At 37.4% G+C, this 21882-nt stretch overlaps 1 protein-coding gene across 13 annotated transcripts in view; it reads right to left on the bottom strand.

Annotated features, from left to right (window-relative positions):
- LOC131048540 (protein ANTI-SILENCING 1) overlaps positions 1–21882 on the bottom strand; it is a 133049-nt gene that overhangs the window by 32870 nt on the left and 78297 nt on the right. For 9 of the 13 annotated variants that reach the window (XR_009106460.2, XM_057982520.2, XM_057982523.2 and 6 more), the window contains one exon: positions 16478–16556. Coding sequence is in view for 10 of the 13 variants with exons in the window: in XM_057982520.2 (XP_057838503.2) it covers positions 16478–16556 (79 nt within the window). In the remaining 3 variants the exon portion in view is untranslated. Of the gene's footprint in view, positions 1–12556; positions 12692–15947; positions 15994–16094; positions 16186–16477; positions 16557–21882 lie in introns of all 13 variants that reach the window. The other 4 variants (XR_009106459.2, XM_057982527.2, XR_009106461.2 and 1 more) reach the window with 3 other exon arrangements.

Raw genomic sequence — 21882 nt, 5'->3', positions numbered from 1 at the left:
AAATTCACTTTATGTCCAATGGGACCATGAACCTCAAAAAGGTCACTTAAAGTACATTAAATATTATTATTTGTGCGCCCATTTATTAAAGCATTTATTAAAGTGGAAGGCAAATATTAAATATCATTTAAATGAATTAAAAGAGCCTTCTAGAGAAATCGACCTAATTGGAGATGAATATAAAAGGTACCAAAAGAAATGAAAAAAGGAATCATTAGATCATTTTCATACTTGTGTGTTTGGAGAGCTCCTCTCTCGGAGAAGGAAACCTAGGGTTTCTGCACTTCTTTGATCATTGATAACGAAAACTCTCATTGATTTGCATACCTAAGGTTGTGAAAGATCTTCCGAAGGATTGCCTGTAAGATTGGCTTCATCCAAGAGTCAACACTGAGCTTCATTGGTGAAAGATCTAGAAGTTGTGAAGGGTTTAAATAACATCTATTTGCAGATCCGAAATAATTGAAGGTTAATCTTATTTGGTAAATCTCTATTGCTGGTTGTGCCCTTTTCATTAGCACATAGGAGTCGTTGTTGTGCAGATTGGAAAGATTGTACAAGGGTTTGAAGATTAATTACTGGAACAACTGAGATATACGCTGCTGTTACATTTCCAGCTATTAGAGCTTTCTTCGTTTGGCACGTGGGAATCATACTGGTGAAGATTTAGAGTATTTATCTCTGGAACTAGCAGGGGTTCTAAAATAGCTGATCAAAGACTCCATTTTCAGTAGCATGAGGATTATTCCCTCTGCTGTATGACTGCTGCAACTTTATACTTTATTCTGGCTTCCATTTTCAGAAGGTTTCAAGGCATGTTTACCTGCGAGTTCATGAATTGTAACTCCTAGATTTTCTTGGTATTGTTGTTTTAGATAATAGGGGTTATTTTATGAACTGGGTTGTCAATATATTGTGAAAATACTGAGTATTTAAGCTAGTATAAAAATCTGGAATTTTCAGCTGTGTATTCACAATGCAATTTCAGTTTTGAGTTAAAAATTATTATTGCAACATCTATTTTTTCTGCATTAAATTGTTGTATCAAACATTGCCAATATATCACAAACATTCATCAAAACAAACCAAAACACCAAAAGAAGGAACTACAACTGCAAGTACAGACATTGCAAGCCAAGTGTTTGACAATATTCCTTGGAGCTCAAATCAGCAAAACAGGGTCAGATTGTCAAGGGATACATAGTTCACCAAAAATGCTCAGGAAACTCCAAGTACCTTATTACCTTGTTGATTTGCACCCACCAGTTGAAAAGTTGATGGCTAAAGGGTTGGCCTGCCCAATCTTCTCCAAGTTTCTTCCAGAAGTAAATTCAAGACAGAACACCCATCAACAATTGTATTGGTGAGATTCCTTCCAAGGATCTCCATATTCACCACTACTGGCTTCTTTGTCATGTTCCCTGGATCAATCACTTGGTTGCCTGATAATAGAGGTTTGATTATTGGATCTTCATTCTCGCTAGATTCCAATTGGCTCGTAGCATGCACCGTCTCATTCTCCCTCGATACAAAAGCATTTCGAAGTTCAGGAATACCTTGTAATAAATCCACTTCAACTGGGACAACAGTTTGAAGTACTTTTATTATTTTTCTTGGATTGTAATTGATTTGTTACCATACTTGTAGTTGCATTTGCATTTGAGTGGCGATGTTCATTATCCATAGCATTCTCCACTTTGACCTTGCTTCATGAAGCTTTTCTTTTTCTATACATAGGTCTAGGTACATAGCCTTCTTTGCTTGACACAAGTAATGGTCAATACTTCATTTTTCTTGTCAACATCAATTAGGTTGATGCTAGCCTTTTTCTTTGGACATCCCTTGTCTTCATGGTCTCTAGGTCCACCCCATTTGTACAATAATTTTACTTCATACCGGCTTGTTTTGGCAATATCTTGCAAAGTGTCACTACAATGTTGACATTGTATGTGTAATGTCCCCTTTTATTTGACCTTAGAACATAATTAAATGATTAAAATTCAGTTGTCAACAAATAAATATATTAAAAGACGACTAACTTTAATTATTTAAAAGGGTAATAAAAATAATTCATTAATTAAATTGTTGAAATATGGTTTTTAATAAACTGATTTTATTTTATGTCAAATGAATATTAAAAAGGTTCACTTTATTATTGAGCTTAATGAAATATTAAATGCGGGCATTCGAAAAGGCCTTCTAGAAATTTCTTTAGGTTATTATAAATGGACATTTTTGGGAACTCATTGGGTCATTGGGCCATGCTTTTGGTTGTTTTCTCGTATTTGGATTTGGAGACGACCTTGAAAAGTTAGAAACCCTACAAAGAAAACCCTAAGGGATCACTAGTTTAGGTAGTGGAACTATTTGCCCTAGCCAATTGTTGGAGGTTTCATCCAAGGATCTCATAGAGGATTTTACAGATAAGTTTATCAAATTTGTGTAGTCCCTTTCAAAAACAAATTTGCAGGTTTTGAATTTATTGGCAAACTTAATAAGAAAGGATATGGTTTTAACTCCTTTTTGCTAGTGAAAAGCTTGAATGGATTTATTAATGAATGAAGACAATAACATTGCTTGTTTGGACACAGAAATAAAATAAGCCCAATATTGTTGAAACTTGAATGTATGGTTGTTGCCTAGTTGATAGCTTTCACTCTAATTGCAGCTAAGTATTTTAGCAAGACATGAGCTCTTGACTTAGCATATTGACATATCAATTGTTGTCTCATCTGATTTTGGGAATTTCTTGATAGCGTGAGACAACCTTCAGTTCTGGCATGCAGCTACAGAAATATCATTGGAGATTAATGCTGGTTGATGGGGAGTGATTTTGGCTTGGCATGAGTCTTTGTTGCTGGGGTGTGGCTTTGAAGGCACGCGAACTGAAGGCAGGTTGATGCCAAGGATGTGTGTGCTGGTGTGAAGGGGTCAAAACTGAAAGCAATCACCATCATTAGCTGCCTCTTCTCATTTAAACAGATTTGGAATCCATGGTGCTGGATGTAGGAACTTTCCCAGGAGCATGAGGCTTCACAATGAGGTCATGAATTCTCCTTGAGACTTGAGCAAGGCATGGAGAAAGATTCCAGTTCGTGTGAGTTTGAGAAGGGTTGAATTGCTTCAAGCCAGTTGCATTTGCTGTGCAAATTCATCTATTCACATTCCTAGTCACATACATGAGGTTCCTAAGCCACATCATGGCCTCTTAAGGGATGTTTGACTGTGTTTATTTTCCCATTTAGAGTGCAGCAATTAATGAGCAAGTTAAATAGGCGATTTGGACAGAAATACAGGCATCGCTGGACTCTTATCTGAATGCGGCTCTTGCTTGGGTTCAGCAGTAGTAACATCTTCAAATAATCTTGCTTTTAACGTGCTTTTCCCTAGTGAGTAGACTTGTGAAGGGGATGTGGGAAGGAGCAACATCTCATACCTGGGTGTTGAGTGATTTCTAAATTCTGAATTAATATGATTCCTGATTGCTTCTGTATTTTTTATTAATGCTGCTATAAAAAATTTCAGAATTGTTCATGTGAAAAAGGTCAGGAACATCTCTACTATCTTGTATCAGACCTTGCAATAAATGAAATACTATTACTTCAGTGACTCAGTCTCATTGTCTTTTTGGAAGGCTATAACTGGTATTGTTTAAACTTTAAAATATTTATGTGCATTCATTCCTGAGAAAAGAAATATATCTAAACACACACAAAAACATATCCTGATACTATTACAAATCTGGAACAATATATTTGCACTTCCAAGCAAACTGTTTGATGAAATTACTCAAAGGAAAATCGCAAGATTTTGGTCAAAAATCAGTAGGGGTTCTTACAGTATGATTAGATATCCTTGGGAGTCGTACTATATTTAATTTCACCACCCTCATTGATTTCAATAACCACCTAGAGATGTATTTTGTATGGAGTGTACTGCTCTCCTTGTGTAAAGAGTACTGATGTATTTTGTATGGAGTGTACTGCTCTCCTTGTGTAAAGAGTACTTGTGTACTCTTCAAATTGTATGGGAACTCCTTACTGAATGACCAAAACCCTGGGAAAATCTCACAAAACAGCTTTCTAGGGCAGTTACCTTTTGTGTGCCCCTCATTTTTCCACTAAATACACCATACTTTGTTACTTTCTCTACCTTCAATTCTCTAATCATTTGAAGCATGTCCCTCCAGAGTGTTTGTGTCCTTTCTGATTCATTGTCACTATTGTTATTCGAGCTTCCATCTTCCTCTATTTTTCTTTTAATGCACAGGTATATTTTATCCACTTTCTATACCCATTGCCCGACTGTAGGCTTCAGAATAGGACAAGGGTGGTATTACCTTCAACTGTTTTGTTAATGATGGAAGCAGACCTTCAATGAACTGCTGCTTTTTTAGACCATTAGCCAGTTCTCTTCCCAATTTTACCAGCAATTCTTTATGTCTACAATTTTAAGATCGTACATTTTTGTGCTTACCTTGTTTTGTGATGTGAATTTCTGCTACTATTTCATTATCATCACGAAGAAATTCAAACTCTTCTTTGAAAGCCTTCTCTAATCCCTCTCATGTGTAAGAGGTTTGGCAATTTCTATATACCAATCAATAGCTACACCTTGCAAGATGGCTCAAAAAGATCGTACTCGAATTGCTACATCATCTTGCCCATTTGTTGTCCAGATTGTTTCACAAGTCTGACAATGCCTAATGAGATCTTCCAATCCATTGCTTGTAAACTTGGGCAACTTTTACTTTTCTTCACTAGGGCTTGCCATGGTTTTATTCTGATGCAAACATAGCATCTGGAATTTGCTTGCTCTAGATTTTTTATTTGAGCATTCCAATTCTTCTCTTGCACTCTTGTCCATGGCAAAAGTCATCTTCAAAATGACAAGAAAACAAGCAACATTAGGGAAGACTTTCCAAATTGATAACAATATTGTAAACAAGAACCTGTAATTAAATTGGAAGTGCGCTTTGAAAACTCAAACTTGTGGCAAATCAAATGAGAGCAGTTGAGGTTTGGGGGCAACGCCCTCATTGGGGTCAAGAGATAATGCCCCTTGCAAGGATCTAGGAGCAATTGCCCCCATTGGGATCAAGGTGCAACACCACTTATAGAGGTCTAAAAGCAATGCCCATAGCGAGATCGAAGGGCGCCACTTTGGGTGTGCTCCCTGTCGCAATACAATGCAAGGTTGAGGGGTAGAGCCCCTATTGCCAAGCTCAAATTAAGACCTTTAAAACCACACAAACCTTCATGGTGCACATCATTTTTTGTGATTTTTAAGAGGTAAAAAACAATGTTGATGAAGCCAAAATATATAGAGATTTTGGAATGTTCAACCAACATATGATGTCGACCAAGGAAGAAAGTTGTTGTAGAATAGTTGATTATCATGCAATATAGGCCAATACAAACCTTTATATTGGTCTTACAGGAGCAACTTTTAGTTGTTGTACCACTCATCACAACAAATTTCTTAACATCGTCACTTGAAATGGACATTGTATGGTGTAGAATGAGAGATGTCAAGCAATCTTGCCAGCCAATTGTATGATGCAAATACACTATCTCTTGAGGGGCCATAGGGTGAGGAGATGGTGTCCTATGCCATGAAGAAGTGGTTGCAGGAGATGATGTTGCAAAATGACAAGCTATACACTACAAAGGGATGCCCAATGTTGTCTACTCTAACCAAGTCTAGCAATATGACAAGGTCGTATGATACATGAATGACACTACTTCATGGCTTATGAATAATTGAGACAAGTACTTTGCTCATCGACTCTACCTAACAATTTTCTCTCAGATAGTATGGGCTTGATAAATTGTGAAAGATATAGAACTTCGTCATCATTAAGCAAATGATGTGGTTCACAAAGTGTCCTCCTTGGTCACACGTAACTTGAATGGGAATGTTGTATCAGGAGACAATTTGTTCATAAATGAACCTTGCCATACTGGCTATTGTGTTGTTTGGAAGTGCTCTGGCCTCTACGTATTTTGTCAAGTACTCAGTGGCTACAACAATATATCTGCATCAATGTAATTGGATGACCTTGAGTGACCGATTAAATGCAATCCCCACCTCTCAAAAAGTTATTATGGTTGAGATGGGAACAATGGCATGTAGTCTCTTTTGAGAGGTTTGCCAATTCTTTGGTGCGTCTCAAATCCCATCATCCACTCTCGAGCATCAGTGTGTACAGTCGGCCACCACAAACTTGCCAACAAAACTTTTTGAGTTGTGGCATCCAATCCCATATGTCCTCCAATTAGGCCTTCATGTGGTTCATTCAATAATCCTAGTATCTCTTCCCAAATGACACATTTCCGTAGGACATAGTCAAACCCCATTTTATATAGTAATCCATTAATAAGCTGGAAATTTTTACTCTTTAGAACTAGCTTCCTTCTCTCTCCTGGTTGTTTTTCCTTTGGGAAGATGGAGGTGGACAAATATTCTCTGATACTCTCTTACCATGAAGGTAGTGCTACAATTTGAAACAAGTGGGCATCCAAAAAGTCTTCAATCACTCCCTCAAGTGGTTCACCTGACTTAATTCTCGAATACTGATCAACATTGATATGGCATTTCCCTAGCCAAACAATGATAGTAAAAGTGAATTCTTGCAACAATAAAATCCACCTACTTACCCAACCTTGGATGATGGACTTGTTTACCAAGTACATTAAGGCCTGGTCATCAACGTAGAAGATGAACGGTGTTGCCAACAAATAGTGTCTAAACTTTAGCACTAAGTACACCATCCCAAGTGCTTCTCTCTCCATCATATTATAATTCTTTTCTGCCTTCAACAACAATTGGCTGGCAAAGAAGACTAGATGGTTCAATCCTTGGGGTCCCACTTGTGTAACTATTGCTTCAATGGTATAGTTTGAAGTGTCTACATGTACATGGAACACTTTACTCCAGTCAATATATGCAAGGATTTTGTTGAATGCCTTCTCCTAGTCGTCAGTCCATGTGAATTGTCGGCCCTTCTTTGCCAGTACGTCCAATGGGTAAGATAATTGGGCAAAGTTTTTGATGAATCCTCTATAATAGCCAACATGACCAAGAGATGATTTCACTCCTATGATGTTCTAAGAGGCTTTCGTCTATACCATTACCATCACTCTTATCTTATCAGGGTTAGTCTTTAGTCACACTTTGCAAACTATGTGACCCAATAATTTGCTCTATGGGTAACATTAATCAACACTTCTTTGGATTCAACACTAGCCTTGCTACTCTTCATTGTTCCATACAGTCTTTGAGTGCTTTCAAATGAGTTTGTTGATCATTGTAGATTGACCATTCATCCCGGAATGATTTGAAGTTGTCAACAGACATTTTGTCGAAGATCTATAGGATAATTCATTGAAAAGATGTTGGAGCATTGCACAAATCAAACAACATCCAATTATAAGCATACACCCTATCTTCTACAATGAACGTAGTCTTCAACTTATCCTCCTCAACTATGCTTATCTAATTATACCCAAAGAACGCATCCATAAATGAGTAGATCTCGTGACTCGCGACCTCTTTGAGAATTGAGTCTATGAAGGGAATCGGGAATGTGTTCTTACAAGTTACAGCATTCAGACTTCTGAAGTCCACACATATTTGGATCTACAATAAGTCTTTCTTTAGGGAGATTACTATCAAAGAGACCCATTCACTAGTCTTGACCTCAAAGATGATGCCTGCTTCAAGCATTTTCTCTATCTTCTCTTAGACTTTGGTAGCATAGTTTTTCTTAATCCTATAGTCTCATCCATACAGTTTGTGCTCTTGGTATGAGGGGAATCCGATGAACACATAGTTCTAATGATATCCCCTTGAAGTCTTTGTATGTCCAAGCAAACGTGTCCTTATATTCCATGAAGACTTTGAATGTTGTCGCTTTCACTACTAGGTCCCAATTATCGCCAATCGTTATTGTTCACGAGTTGCCTTCATCTCCTAGGTTCACCTTCTTCATTCCCGGATCCTTGCATTTAATAATTGTACAATGTTTTAAGTTATGGCTCCCCGTGTCATCCAGCCTTGCTACTCCTTGTATTCTTCGTACTCTAAAGAAAATATCCAGCTGATTGTGGCTTTGTCTTCTTCTTCAATCCCCTTGATCTACAACATGTTGTAATCGGGTTGGAACACTTTATAGTCTTCCATTTGCCCATGGAAGAGCCCATTGAGAGAGCTTGTTTTGTCTTTGGAGCAATTCTGGAGGTCTAGGATACCTTCATCCTTTTGTTCCATAAACTTTATTTCTTCTTCTGTTCCAAATTCTCCTCGAACTCTAAGTCAAGAGATGCCATTTCTTCATTCACCACTTGATTCCTCAAGTCAATGATATGCTTTCTCCCATTGTTCTCTATGGAGACTACGTTCTGTTTCCAATCATGATTTACCTTCACCACAATCAGCCATCTTCTCCCGAGATATGCTTTGTACGCTCTTCTTTGCAGTGGGATCAACACAAAGTTTAATAGAAACTATTGTGTCCCAATTATCACCTTTTTTTTCATCAAAATTCCTAACGGCTTGACAACATACTAGATGGTGCCTACTACGTGAAATGTTGGTGGCTAGAGGGTTGGTTTCCCAAGGATCTTCCACGTGTCTTTAGGCAGTATCTTGACTCTTGAGCCTCCATCGACGATGGTGTTTGTCAGGTTCTTCCCCATGGTTTCCATTTGAACAAAAGCCAGCTTCTTCCCTATCTTCACCATCAACAACATCAGGTCAATGACTTGTTCACCCTCAGGTGGTGGCTCTACTATCATGTCTTTACATGGGCTTTCTTGTCGCCAAATTTGGTTGTCACCAACCCTGTTAGTGACTGCCTCTCAGTTGCAACATGGTTTGAAGGAAATCTATCCACTTGATCGGTGTGGTTGTCTACAACATCTGTCATACAATGTTCTTCTCTAACTTCGACTGCAATGAGGTACTTGCCGCTTCGTTGGAGTTTCTTCTTTCTTTAGCCATTGCATGTTCTACTTCTATTTTGGCCTCCTCAAGTTATTCTTTCTCCATACAAGGGCTTAAATAGACTGCTTTCTTTGTTTGTGATCAGGTAATTGCAAGAACTTCCTCATCTTGTCCCTCCACATCCAGCATGTTAATGCCTTTTTGCTTTGGGCAGTCAATGGCTTCATGATTGTTTGGTCAATACCATTTACACAACATTCCTCCTTTGTTTTGATTGTTTTGGCATTCCCTGGCGAAGTGACCCAGTTTGCTACATTTTTGGCACTAGATCATCGGTCTTTCTTTGGATTTGTACTAGATTTTGCTTCTAAACCCATTGTTGTTGTACCGATTGTTATTTCCTCATTTGTTGAGGAACCCATCAGGAGATGCGTTATTGTTATTGTTTTGTGGTTTAGGAGGTGTGGTCGGAGGGGTTGATTGTTCCACCTGAGTGAAGAACACTTGTGTGCTTCTTGTCTGTGAATTCCTTGATGGAATGTCTCATCACTTGGCAGACGTCGCAGAACAATTTTTCTGAGCAATTTGCCTTAGTGTGACCTTCAACCTTACACTTAGTGTACGATAATTCTTTAGTTCCTTTTGATTTTTGTTGCCAGGAATAATCATTATGTTATGTTGTCATATTATGTTTATGTTGTCATCGGTAATAATGAGTTACGACAGTCAGTTAGTTAGTCGTCCCGAAGGGCAGTTGGACACAACGGTTGGTCGCACCCCTTCGGGTATTATATATTGCATACCTTTCCTTCAAAGTATCATCATCATTGTCGTATCAGGGTATAATGTTATAAGCACTTGATGTACATGGACTGTTGAATTAATACAAAAACTGGTTCTTTAATATCTTTCAATTATGTTCTGTGCATTTACTTTCTGCATTTAATCGTTTACCCATATGTGGCAAACATTTGCAATTTTCCTTCTCAATTTTTACTTCTTTCATCATTCGCATCATGACCCATCGTAGAGCTTGGACTGTCTTTGATTCATCATCATTGCTATCTTCTATGCTCTCATCATCGTTTGTCTCCTACTTCCCTTAGAAGGATATTTTGTCCTCACTCTCAATGTCCATTGCCTGATTGTAAGCATCAACGTATGAGTATGGAGGCACTGCTTTCATCTTTTTACATAGTGATGGGATCAATGGGATCAATCCCTTGATGAATCATCACTTCTTCAATCCATCGGCCAATTGGATCTCCAACTTCACCGGCAATTCCTTGTGCCTACGGTTGTAAGCTCAGTCGTTGACGTGTTTCCCCTTGTTTGGTATTGTAGATCTCTACCATGATCTCATCGTCATCCCATTGCAATTTGAACTCTTCCTCAAATGCTTTCTTCAATGTGTTCCATGAGCTTGTCGATTACGCTTAAAGTTTCACAAACCAACCTACAGCTATACCCTAGAGCATTGTTGGAAACACTCTCAACCAATAGTCTTTCTCTTCCTGGCCACTCCCTATCCGTACATTTCCACATGTCTTGTAGTGTTTCATAGGATCTTCAAACCCGTTACTTGTGAACTTCAGATGTTTCTATATTTCCATTCGAACTCACCAAAGGAGTCAGCATTCTCCTTGCCTGATTTTGTCCTTGTGCATTGGACCTAGGTGGACTATCCTAACCTCTACGTTTTAATGCCTTCCTTGAACTCCTAACCATGTATGATTCCTCTACACGTCCTTCAACATCTCTTGCACTCTAATTATCTTCGAACTCATTCTTGCCCTACCTTCGTCCATGGATCTTTGGTTCGATTCCTCCAATTATCGATTCCTCCGAGATGAATATCTTCTTGATGCAGCATATGTTATTCTCAAACATCTCAATTAATTCGTTTATGAGGTTCCTTTCTTCGTTCTTTTCACTGTTTACTATATGGACGGATTGCCTGCTTGGTCAACAAGGTCTTGGTATACTTCATCAAGGAGGAGTAGGTGTTTGGCTATTTCCTACCACTCGCTCTGTGTGTTCTCCACTAAAGGTCTTCCTTTCTTCCCAACTATGACTCCAGCTAACACTTTGCCTTTTACCTCTTAGCGAGCTTGGGCTTTGCGTCAGGAATCCTTTTGTTTCTTCAGTAATTCTTCTCAATCGCCTTTGTCATTCTCCTTGTTCCTCAATCGAAGGGATCTTCTTATCGATCCTTCTATTGCTTTGTGACCACTTGGAATTTGTGACCTGTCTTTGTTAGGTTACATAAGCATTAATTCCTGGAGACACATCTCCTACTAGTGTCACACTCTTCCTCTTTCCACCGATTCCTTCATACCATTGCAGTATTTGTTGCCTTTGCTGCTCTTGATCCCTCTCTCCATAAGGTCTTGAAGGATGATGAAGTGACGTGCAATAAGCCTTGGCAACTTGTGCAGTAGACGATCAACTTCTTCATTGGCGATGAGATTGCCATCCTAAGGGACCAAGAGAGAGAGAGAGAGAGAGAGAACTTCCCTCATAACATATTCCTTTAACGAGATGTCCCACGAATTTACCAAGTCCTATGTATAATTGGTCCACTCATTCTTCATTGGCTTGACTAGTTCGTCGACAGACTATCCCATTAGATCGCCATGATTCCCGTTCGTGAGTTATAGTATGCCAAAGTTCGAATCAGCAATAGTGCTAAATGTTTACTCGGGTATTCTACTTGAACAATTTCAGAGTATAACGGAAATAACTGGATACATAATGGAACTATTAATTCAATGCAAACATATTCCAAAAAAGAAATGGTTTTATTCTCATGTATCAAATATGCAATGTGTATAGGAACTCGTAGGTGTGGTCCCCAACTACATGTCCAACAAGAAATATATTGGAGAACTAACATTAGGTGAGAATGCCAACCATCAACAACTACCAAGTAACTGCAAACCATTAAGAACTAAACATAATTACATTTTTAACTTATTTTATTTATTGCTGACTACAAACTCTTCTAATATCAATCTAATATGGAACTAACATAGATATTCCATAGTTAACTCACCAAGATGAATCTTATTTTATGATAAAACAACTTAATTGATTAATGTCCTCTCCTCTTAGTAACTTGTTTAGGAAACCATAAATGTGAATTGAAGACTTCAAATTTCCACAGTCCATAATATTGTAAGATAGTTTTTTGAATTAAATTGTGTAAGAATTTTTCTCATCAATGTTTTGGATCACAAGATCCCTCATCAAGATGTAGAGAGAAAGCAGGAGAAAAGAATGTGAAATGGTCAATTGCAAACCATGTCCAACTATTTAGTTGGCTTCTGCATCACTTCTTTCCTATTTAGTTGATCATAGTCTGCAATTTAACATTTTAAATTCTCTTCTCCTACTCTCTACATCCCAATGATGGATCACTAGTGTGATTTGAAACTTTGATGAGAAAAATTATTGCATAGTTTAATCCAGAAAACTATCTTACAACCATAAATGTGCTTAAAATGAGTTATACAAGTACTGTGAATAAATGAAGGTAGCTGCATGAATAGAAGAAACAAGTCATGAATTGAAACGCATAAAAAATAGAGCTCATGTCAAATGTCATTACCCTAGAGCATTAGAAAACTCCAAAAACAGTGAAGGCCTTCTCTTGCCATGATCAATTGCAACCATGGATGAAAAAATCGGTTAAAAATCATCCAAATCATGATTTATCACGAGTCATTTGTCCCAGGGATTTAATCTGCCAAAAAATCGCAGACGATATTTCGTAAAAAATCGCAATGTTCGCAAATAAAAATCGCGAGTAAAATTTTAAAAAATCGTGTTTTAAAAAAGCGATTCGTTTTTTAATGCAACCCTAAAAAGTAAAAACAGTCGCTATTTAGAACACACGGGAGAAAAAGAAAATAGTGATTTCGTCTATTTCATTTTTTCCTAAACACGCAACTCCTCACCCAATCGCTGACAACATTCAGAACAGGTTTTTGATTTTTCCTTATTGTTTTTCGTAGATTCCACTTTCCAGTGGAAAGATTAGTTTTCTTTCAAATCATAACAGATACAAATACAGTAATAGCAACAAATACAATAACAGATACAAATACAGCTAATTTTCAAGGCCGCTGTATACAGATAAGGAACTCGTTAAAAAGCACGCACCAACCCACCCAGTTAACATAAACGTAAGATGTAAAGATGAGATTTTCCTTACTAAAAAAAATAATATAAATCATTGTTACTATTTCTCAAAATGTTTACAAAAATATTTTATCAAGAAATTATATATTTTCATATGTTCAATAAATTTACCGATTTTTTTCCAATTTTTCGTTGAGTCCCCAATTTTTTTAAATTTTGGGCCAAAAGATTTATTGCCGAGTAAGTTTTTCATCTTTGGTTGCAACTTTACAAGCCAATTTCCAAGTACACCAATAGCATATCAAAAAGTCTTCTCACAACTTGCCACACAATGCAACTTGGCTCCAACACCCTCTCCTACACTACACATACATGCTACAACTCCCAAAACATTTAATCAAGAAGATTTACTTGCACCTCAAAAGTTGTACACATCAGCTTCCTTGAACCCTATAAAGTCTATTATTTTGTGTAATGTACCCTTTTGGGATATACCTAATTTTTGCTCGAGAATAGCAATTCCAACAATACAATTCATTTACAAGGAATATTCTATAAATAAATTACGCAATTGCTACAAAACTTAGAGAAAATTGTAATTAATTAACATCAAATATTATGATCATAGATAATCCCTGTAGAATACAAAATATCCCAAATTTTGGATCCATTTCATAGTTATTCCCAACAGCCATCCATATTATGAAATTCAATGGGAAAGCATGATAGGGCGTCAGGAACCAGTCCTCCTCAATCAAGTCCAAGGGCACGGAATGAGCCTTCGAGTCATTCGGCCCCTTGGCCCCAAGTATTGGCACATCCATCTTGGGTTTGGCATATGTGATGAGGGAACCAGTACTACTGCATCTCCTTATCATAAGTTTCATATTGATTCCAGATATGATTGTTGATGAAAATCAGATAAATAATTACTAATCTCATATTTCTTGTTAGGACATCAGGAGATTATCTTCCTCAACCAAGTCCAAAGGCATAGAATGAGCCTCCAAGTCATTCGGCCCCTGATAGGACCTCCAATCCATCCAACTCAGGGTGGTGTGCTTGATGAGGGAAAACCAGTACTGCTACGTATTCCTAACAGATTTATAAATAAATATAGTAAATACAATAATATTCCATACCAATCACTTTCCTTAATATTTTAGATTTTTGTACTTTTTCTGAATTCTATTTAAATTAGACTTGATCATTCAATTGTTGTTGAATGATTGATTGAATGAATTCCTTTGATTATATGATTTGAGACATTGGTGAGTGATGATTAGGTGATTTTTAATTAGATGATTGATGAGTGATGATGTAATGAATGTTGGTTTGATGTATTGATGAATGATGATTGAATGAAAGCCGATTTGATAGAGTGGTTTGCTGATTGATTGATTGTTTGCTTGATTTGATAATTGATGATTGCTTTGTAGATTCATGAATGATGATCAATAAGCAATCCTTGGATGATTGGAATTATCTCTTTTATACTTCATTGGTGAGACGGTCACCACCTTTCATAAAACTTGAGTCAGCACCCTCCATTGCTGCCCTTTGAGAAAGATAAAATATTTTCTGAATTGATCCCTCTTGCATGTCCTCCTCGAATGAAACCTTTTCCTTTTTATATCTTCCAATGTGAGGGAGAGTCACACATCTTCCTTATGTCTGCCCTGTGCAACGATCACAACCATTCACAATTAGCACCCTTTGAAAGAGTACAACCCTTCATTATTTCTACCCTTTGAAATAGTCACTTCCTTATTTTCTTGTCATTACTTTCTTCTCCCACTAATCCTTCCTTGATTCCCATGCTCCATCCTTTCTTCCTTCCTCCATATGCCCTTTCAAATGAACTGCTCTCCCTTTTCTATCTCATGTTTGAGGGAGTCATAACTCCTAATTGCATACCTCTTGGCCATTCATTGAACTTAACTTTTATATATATATATATTATTTATTATCAAATCCTATTTCAGAAAGGGGACATTACATTTCGTCCGTTTTTGTACAGTTCTTTCTCTGTACAAATTCCTGATGATGGCTTCCTAATGTTCGATGCAGGATGAGTTTGACAGGCAAGAAACTGCCTGACGTATCAGCTAGACACATATTCAAATATATATTCTGGTTCTTACTTAGTTTTCATTTTTACAAATAGTACTTAGTTTAACGCTAAGTACTTGTTTTGTTTAAACTTAAAATAACTAATCATAAAACATCTCTAGATATTCATACATTTTTTAGTATAAATTACGTTTTGTTTTCCTCTTAATTAAAAAGGGTATGATTCTTTTGACTTTGAGACATAAAAGATCATATTTACAAGAATATTTAATGCCAGCCAAATAGAGATTGTCATACATCTGAGTAAAATTTGTAAGAGAAGGCATCTATGCCAAAACAAAATTTGAAGACACTGTTTTAAAGTAATAAGGCTAAAATTTATCATGAAAAATGTGCACAAATTGGACTATGAGTTGATGTCTTGTGTTGTACAGTTTAAAAGAACTGTAGCCTTACCAAGCAACTTCAAATATCATGAGAAATTTTTGGCAAAATGGCTCCATTGAAACCTTCATATGCTGTCTCCTTATACTTCTATGCTAAATCAACCATCCATAGTTGTGTAACCCTACTCCTAGTAGACCAACCCCCCAATCACAGATTGCAACAAGAAAAAAAACCCAGAGAAACCAAAATTTCCATTTCACTCAAGTTAATTGAAGACACTATCTTTAGAGAAAAATGAGCCTAGAAAGGGAATGTGAGCTGGTGCCACTGGCATGTGTGTATTGTTCATCTTAATTTTACATGGTGTGTATATTACTCTTGAATACTTGGAGGATTACCTGAAAAGATGATGGCGTGAATGATAAGGGGAGTCTCTTTACATTGCTGTAAATAAGTACCGACACATATGAGAGATTTTGACAAAATAAAGACATAAAAATACAACAGGGTACAACCACAAGTAAGTATCAGAAAATTATGTAAACCTTTCATTTGATAACATTAGGCAACCTTCCTCCAATTTCTTCAGAATAACCTCTGCACCTTGTTTGGTTTTGAAAACAAGCAGCGCTTGACCTATTTCAAAATGTCCAAGTTATTGTCTCCCATTAATGTTCACTAGCTTAGCCTATATAGCTTGTATGAGTAATCTAGAAAATGCACATAAGAACCTTACAATTATAGCAAACTTCTCATAGATGTTCCCAATCATACTTCAGACACAAAAAACTAAACTGCCAAAATCTTGAATATCTACTAAAATAGCCCACTAAGCTATCAAAATAAACAATCCAAATGAGATCATTTTAGTATTAATTATCGTCCAGTATTATATGTGTGATGTTAAACAAACAAATAGGATTCTTACCCACTCCTGGGATGGACACAGCAGTTTGTGGTATGACCTTTGCAGTACAATGCTCTGCAAATACATTCCATATAATATCCTGCAAAATATCATGCAACATAAGAATTACTAAAGATTTACCAATAAATGAATTACAGCAAAACATGTAAAATCTATTAGAATATTTAATTATATTTTAGTCACCTATATTTAGTTCCTTGTTTAATGGTCATTTAGCTTTTTAGTTAATTAGCTTTTAAGCTTTATTTAGCATTTAGCTTTTTCTTTTTAGTTAATTAGCTTTTAAGCTTTATTTAACGTTTAGCTTTTTGGTAGTTCACTTTAAACGACTTGTTCTTAATTTAGAACATCATCTTGTAATCTCTATATATACGCTTGTATATTGTTGAATAGATTATCCGATTATTGAATCATTCATTCAATTTATTTTTCATGGTATCAGAGCGGGTCGATGGGATTCTTTAAAGTTTGGCAATTTTTTTAATAAAAATTCATGGCCTTCTTTCTGGAATATTTTCCAGATTTTTTTTAATTGTTTTTAAAAAAAAAACGATTTTGCTTTTTTTAAGGCTTTTTTAAGGTTTCGAGGTTTTCTGGTTCGTGGGCGAATTTCTTTGTGCTGGGGCAACAGTTCATGTTTTTTTTAGTGTTCTGGAGATTTTCGAGCCTGCAACTTAGATTTTTTTTTGCAGATTGAAAATTTTCCTAGGGTTTCTGCAATTTTTGACTAGGGTTTTGACCCTTCAGTTCAAGTCGAAATTTTATTTTGCTTGCAGATTCTTGGTGGGTTTTTCGAAAGCTCAACTAGGTCGTTGTCAGATTTTTCTGGGTGCTTCGTTTTCCATGCCTTGATTTTTGAGCCGTCGAATTTGCATTATGTTTTCAGATTCTTCGTGGGTTTTTCGAGAGCTTTTTTGGGTTGGTTTCAGATTTTTGTGGGTGCCTCGTTTTCCAAACCTCGAAATTTGTGCCTTGGAATTCGTGCCAAAATTCTCCTAAAGGGTTTCAGTTTTTTTCAGCAGCTGCTTCTATTTTGATTTTAAAAAAAAAAATCAGATTCTTTTGTCTCTTGCTTTCACTTAGTTGACCTTAATCAGCCTCGATTTCCGTGATGGCATCATTAACCAACATCATGTTGGAGAGCAATCAGAAGTTCAATGGGCAAAACTATAATACCTGGAAGCAGCGGATGCTCTCAATTTTTGAGTATCGTTGTCTTGATCAGATTGTTTTGGGCAAGGAATCTCGTCCTACAACAGGAGGTGATGATCAAGACAAACATGATGTGAAGAATCAAGAGGCTGTCATGCTTATCAAGTTATCCGTCACAGATGATCAACTCCCTCAGGTGCCTTCAGGTAAAACAGCTAAAGAGATCTGGGATCTCTTAAAGGTTCTTCATGAAACGTGTAACAAGAGCTGAGCTTTCTTCTTGAAGAATATGTTGTTTTCTATCATGATGGATGACAAGACATCTATCCAGGCACATCTTACGAAGATCAAGGAGATCCGTGACCAGTTGGAAGCTATTGGTCGTACCATGGTGGAAGAGGATATGGTAGTGATCACACTGAAAAGTCTTCACCTCTCTTGCGAGCATTTCATTGACACACTCAATATCTCTTCTACTAGTGTTGATTTGAAGTTTCCCGATCTTTGCACCAAGCTTCTACAACAAGATAGATGGAAGCAACAGTTTGGTAGTAACAATGTCAATGCGGAACAAGCTTTTACTACCAAGGAAAAGGGCAAAGGTGATTACTCACAGCAGAAAGGGCAGCACAACTCTAAGGAGGGGTTCACGCAGAGATTCACATGTCACTATTGTGGTAGATCTGGGCATATCCAGAAATTCTGCAGAAAGAGGTTGGATGATCAAAAGTCCAACCAGGGAGGGTCTCAGGAGCAGGTACAGGCTCATGTTGCAGAACATTCTAAAGAGAAGGAGTCAGCCTTCTATGCTTTTTGATTTTGTCATTGGATGGGTTTTCTTATTTTTCTCCACAAAAAATCATGGGAGGGTTTTGCTTGATTTTTCCTCAAAAATCAGGGAGTGTTATTTTACCACGTGATGTCTGCTATTTTGCCGCGTGAGGTTTGTTGTTTTACCACGTGATGTCTAGTATTTTACCACGTGATGTTGTCTGGTGTTTTCCTGCATGATGTCTGATGTTTTACCGCGTGATGTTTGGTGTCTTACCACGTGGTGTTTTGGGTCCTGCCATGCAAAGTTTCAGGGTTTTGTTCGATTTTTTCCACAAAAACCGTTTCAAGGGTTTTTACCATTTTTTTCCACAAAAATGATGATTTGTATCTTCAGTTTTGGAGGGTTTGCCGATTTTTCCTCAAAATCATGGTTTCAGGTTTCAGTTTGGTTACCCAATGTCAGGTTGGATGGATTTTGGCATTCTTGGTCATTAACACTTTTCAAATCCAAGGAGGGTCTCCACTGCAGCAGAGTGTTCTTTTCATTTATGATCAAAAGACCTACAGTGTCTTCTGTAGGGTAGTTAGTAGATAGAATGACCATTAAGGGAGGGTATTAGAATATTTAATTATATTTTAGTCACCTATATTTAGTTCCTTGTTTAATGGTCATTTAGCTTTTTAGTTAATTAGCTTTTAAGCTTTATTTAGCATTTAGCTTTTTCTTTTTAGTTAATTAGCTTTTAAGCTTTATTTAACGTTTAGCTTTTTGGTAGTTCACTTTAAACGACTTGTTCTTAATTTAGAACGTCGTCTTGTAATCTTTATATATACGCTTGTATATTGTTGAATAGATTATCCAATTATTGAATCATTCATTCAATTTATTTTTCAAAATCAAGGGATTACCATACTACAACCCACATGATCAGATGGAACTAAGATGAGATTAAAACAATAAAGAAAGTAAATGGTCAATAGGTAGAGCTCCTAATACAATTACTCAATGCCCAACACCAGAGTTGCAAGACTTTGCAAGTACTCAAACATCCAAAAGCCAAATAAGTACCTACAGGAGTATTGACACGTTCAGAAGCCAAATGACTACTTGCAGGTACAACTCAGCCCTAAGTTTGTTTGTTTTTTATTAAGGCAAAAACAGGTTTTGAAGGGACCCGAAACCCTCTAACAATAAAGCACTGAGTAGTCCAGACTTAACAAGGCATTAAGCCAAAAAGACCACAAAATCCAAACAGACCCATAGAAAATCATTAAGCCTCAATACGACAAAGGGGCATATGCTAAACATACCAAAATAACAACAAATAGAAACCAGCAGATGAAACCGGACAACAAAAAGATCAGCAGAACCAGAACCAGCACTAGTCCAGCAGTTTGGCTGAAGCTTTGGAGTTTTTCGAATGGGAAACAGCCCCAAACTAAGAATGAACACAAAATAACTCCACTTGCACCTAGAAAACGTGCGAGGGGAAGACTCTGGAATAGAAATAAATGCAGAAAACCCATTACGTGTCCCTTGCACAACACACACCACTAATTCTCATTGCAGTATAAATCATGGCAAATTAACTTCTCGGTTGGTTAGGCTGTCCAACCTTAATAGCCCCCTTCGATTCATAATCCAATTGGTCCCCTTTTTGCCAAATTATTTTATCATAGGCTTTAACTCCAAGGTTGGCAAAATAGTCTAACACTTTATTACTTTCCCTAAATATATGGGAAATTTGACACTTATCAAAAGAGTCAATGATTTTATGAGATAAGCTAATCCAATTCGCAATGTTCCATGAAGGATTCACTTCTTTCTTGAGACATTGAATTATTTTTTTAGAGTCCCCTTCAATCCACACCCTTGTACAATTTGTATGTTTAGCAATCAAAAGGACCGGTAGGCTCCAATGGCTTCAGCAATATGGTTTGTTTGGCAGCCCAAGAGGAGTGCCACTGCCGAAATACAAGTGCCATTACTATCCCTGATCACTCCCCCACACCCAACTGGTCCCGGATTACCCTTCGTCGCCCCATCAAAGTTAATTTTTACCCAACCTGAAGGAGGCACATACCAACAATGTCCAATTGAATTTGCCATGCATTTGTAGCTTGTAATGATACCAAAACTATATCCAAAGAATATAACACTAACAAACAACATCAGCAACACTACAACCAGTGAATACCTACATCATCAACACAGCAAGATAACTCTGCACCACAGACTTTCCAGACCAACATCTATTGGAAACAAGTTTGACATCAATGACAACCACAGCAACATATACTTCCGACAATCTCCCCCCTTGTCATTGATGGCAACACTTGACAACACTTGACTAAACTCAATATACAACCAAAGCTTGATCAATCTGTAAAACAATACTACTCTAGCGAAAACACTACAAATACTACTCTATCTCTCTCGGACTACTCTATCTCTCCCCCTTTGCCATCAAGGACAAAGGCCACAACAACACTACACACACCATTGCTCCCCCTGAGAGCAACCACAACATCAATCCAGGAAAAAGAAAGTTGGCATTAAGTTGTCATTGATGTCAACAATTGAGAAGATGCAGGAAATGATGCATGTCCCTGAATGAGGATCTAACTGGATAGAGGTTCTGATTGGACAGAGATGCAGAGACTTGGTGATGGCATAAAGATCAAGTAAGTGTTGTTGCATTATCATATAACACATCGTGTTAGCCACACAAGGGAAAGCAGGAAGTGAGTCATTGGGACGTGAAAAAAGGACAAGGAAGACACAGGCAATTGAGTTGGAAATGCATTTGTGCAATTTGGTCTGACTCAAAAAAAGTATAGCTGCAGTTGTGTATGACACACCATGTTAATTGCATGCACTTAAAGGGAGTATCAGTCGCAGTTGTATATAACACATCGTGTTAGTTACACAAATGTTACAAGCAGTGTGCATAACACGTGGGTTATTGCAATCTACGAAACTGTAGAAAGTGACCTGGAGATGTCAATAACATGATTGTTATGCAACAGAAGTCAATAACACAAGAAGTTAGTTGCATCATCATCCCGCGATGTTTAAAAGATGAAGTCAAGCATGACCTGCGGGGAAACAAAAGAGGCATAGCATATGGTGCATCTTGCTATCCTACACCATGCAAGAAGGTAGTGCGATGGTCTGGCGAGGAGACTGAAGATGAAGGAAAACAATGTATCCTGCTATCCAGTGCCAGTTAACATGGATGAGTGACAATCGTGCGGGGCAACATAAGCATGTAGGAGGAGGCAGCCCCCACTATCCCGCGCCTTAGTTAGAAGTTGTGAAAGTTTGCACGAGGAGACAAAAGACCAAGATGAAGCAAGTAGCTCCAACCATCCCACGCTGAAAAGAACAAAAGAAGAAATGTGACCCTGCGGGGTAACACTAGGTGAAGGGAGAAATGGACTCCGCTATCTCGCGATGGGGAAAACTTAAGGGAGAT

Source organism: Cryptomeria japonica, chromosome 9 (assembly GCF_030272615.1).
Source record: "Cryptomeria japonica chromosome 9, Sugi_1.0, whole genome shotgun sequence".
Taxonomy (NCBI): Eukaryota; Viridiplantae; Streptophyta; class Pinopsida; order Cupressales; family Cupressaceae; genus Cryptomeria; species Cryptomeria japonica.
This window is presented reverse-complemented; position numbering and strand designations above follow the sequence as displayed.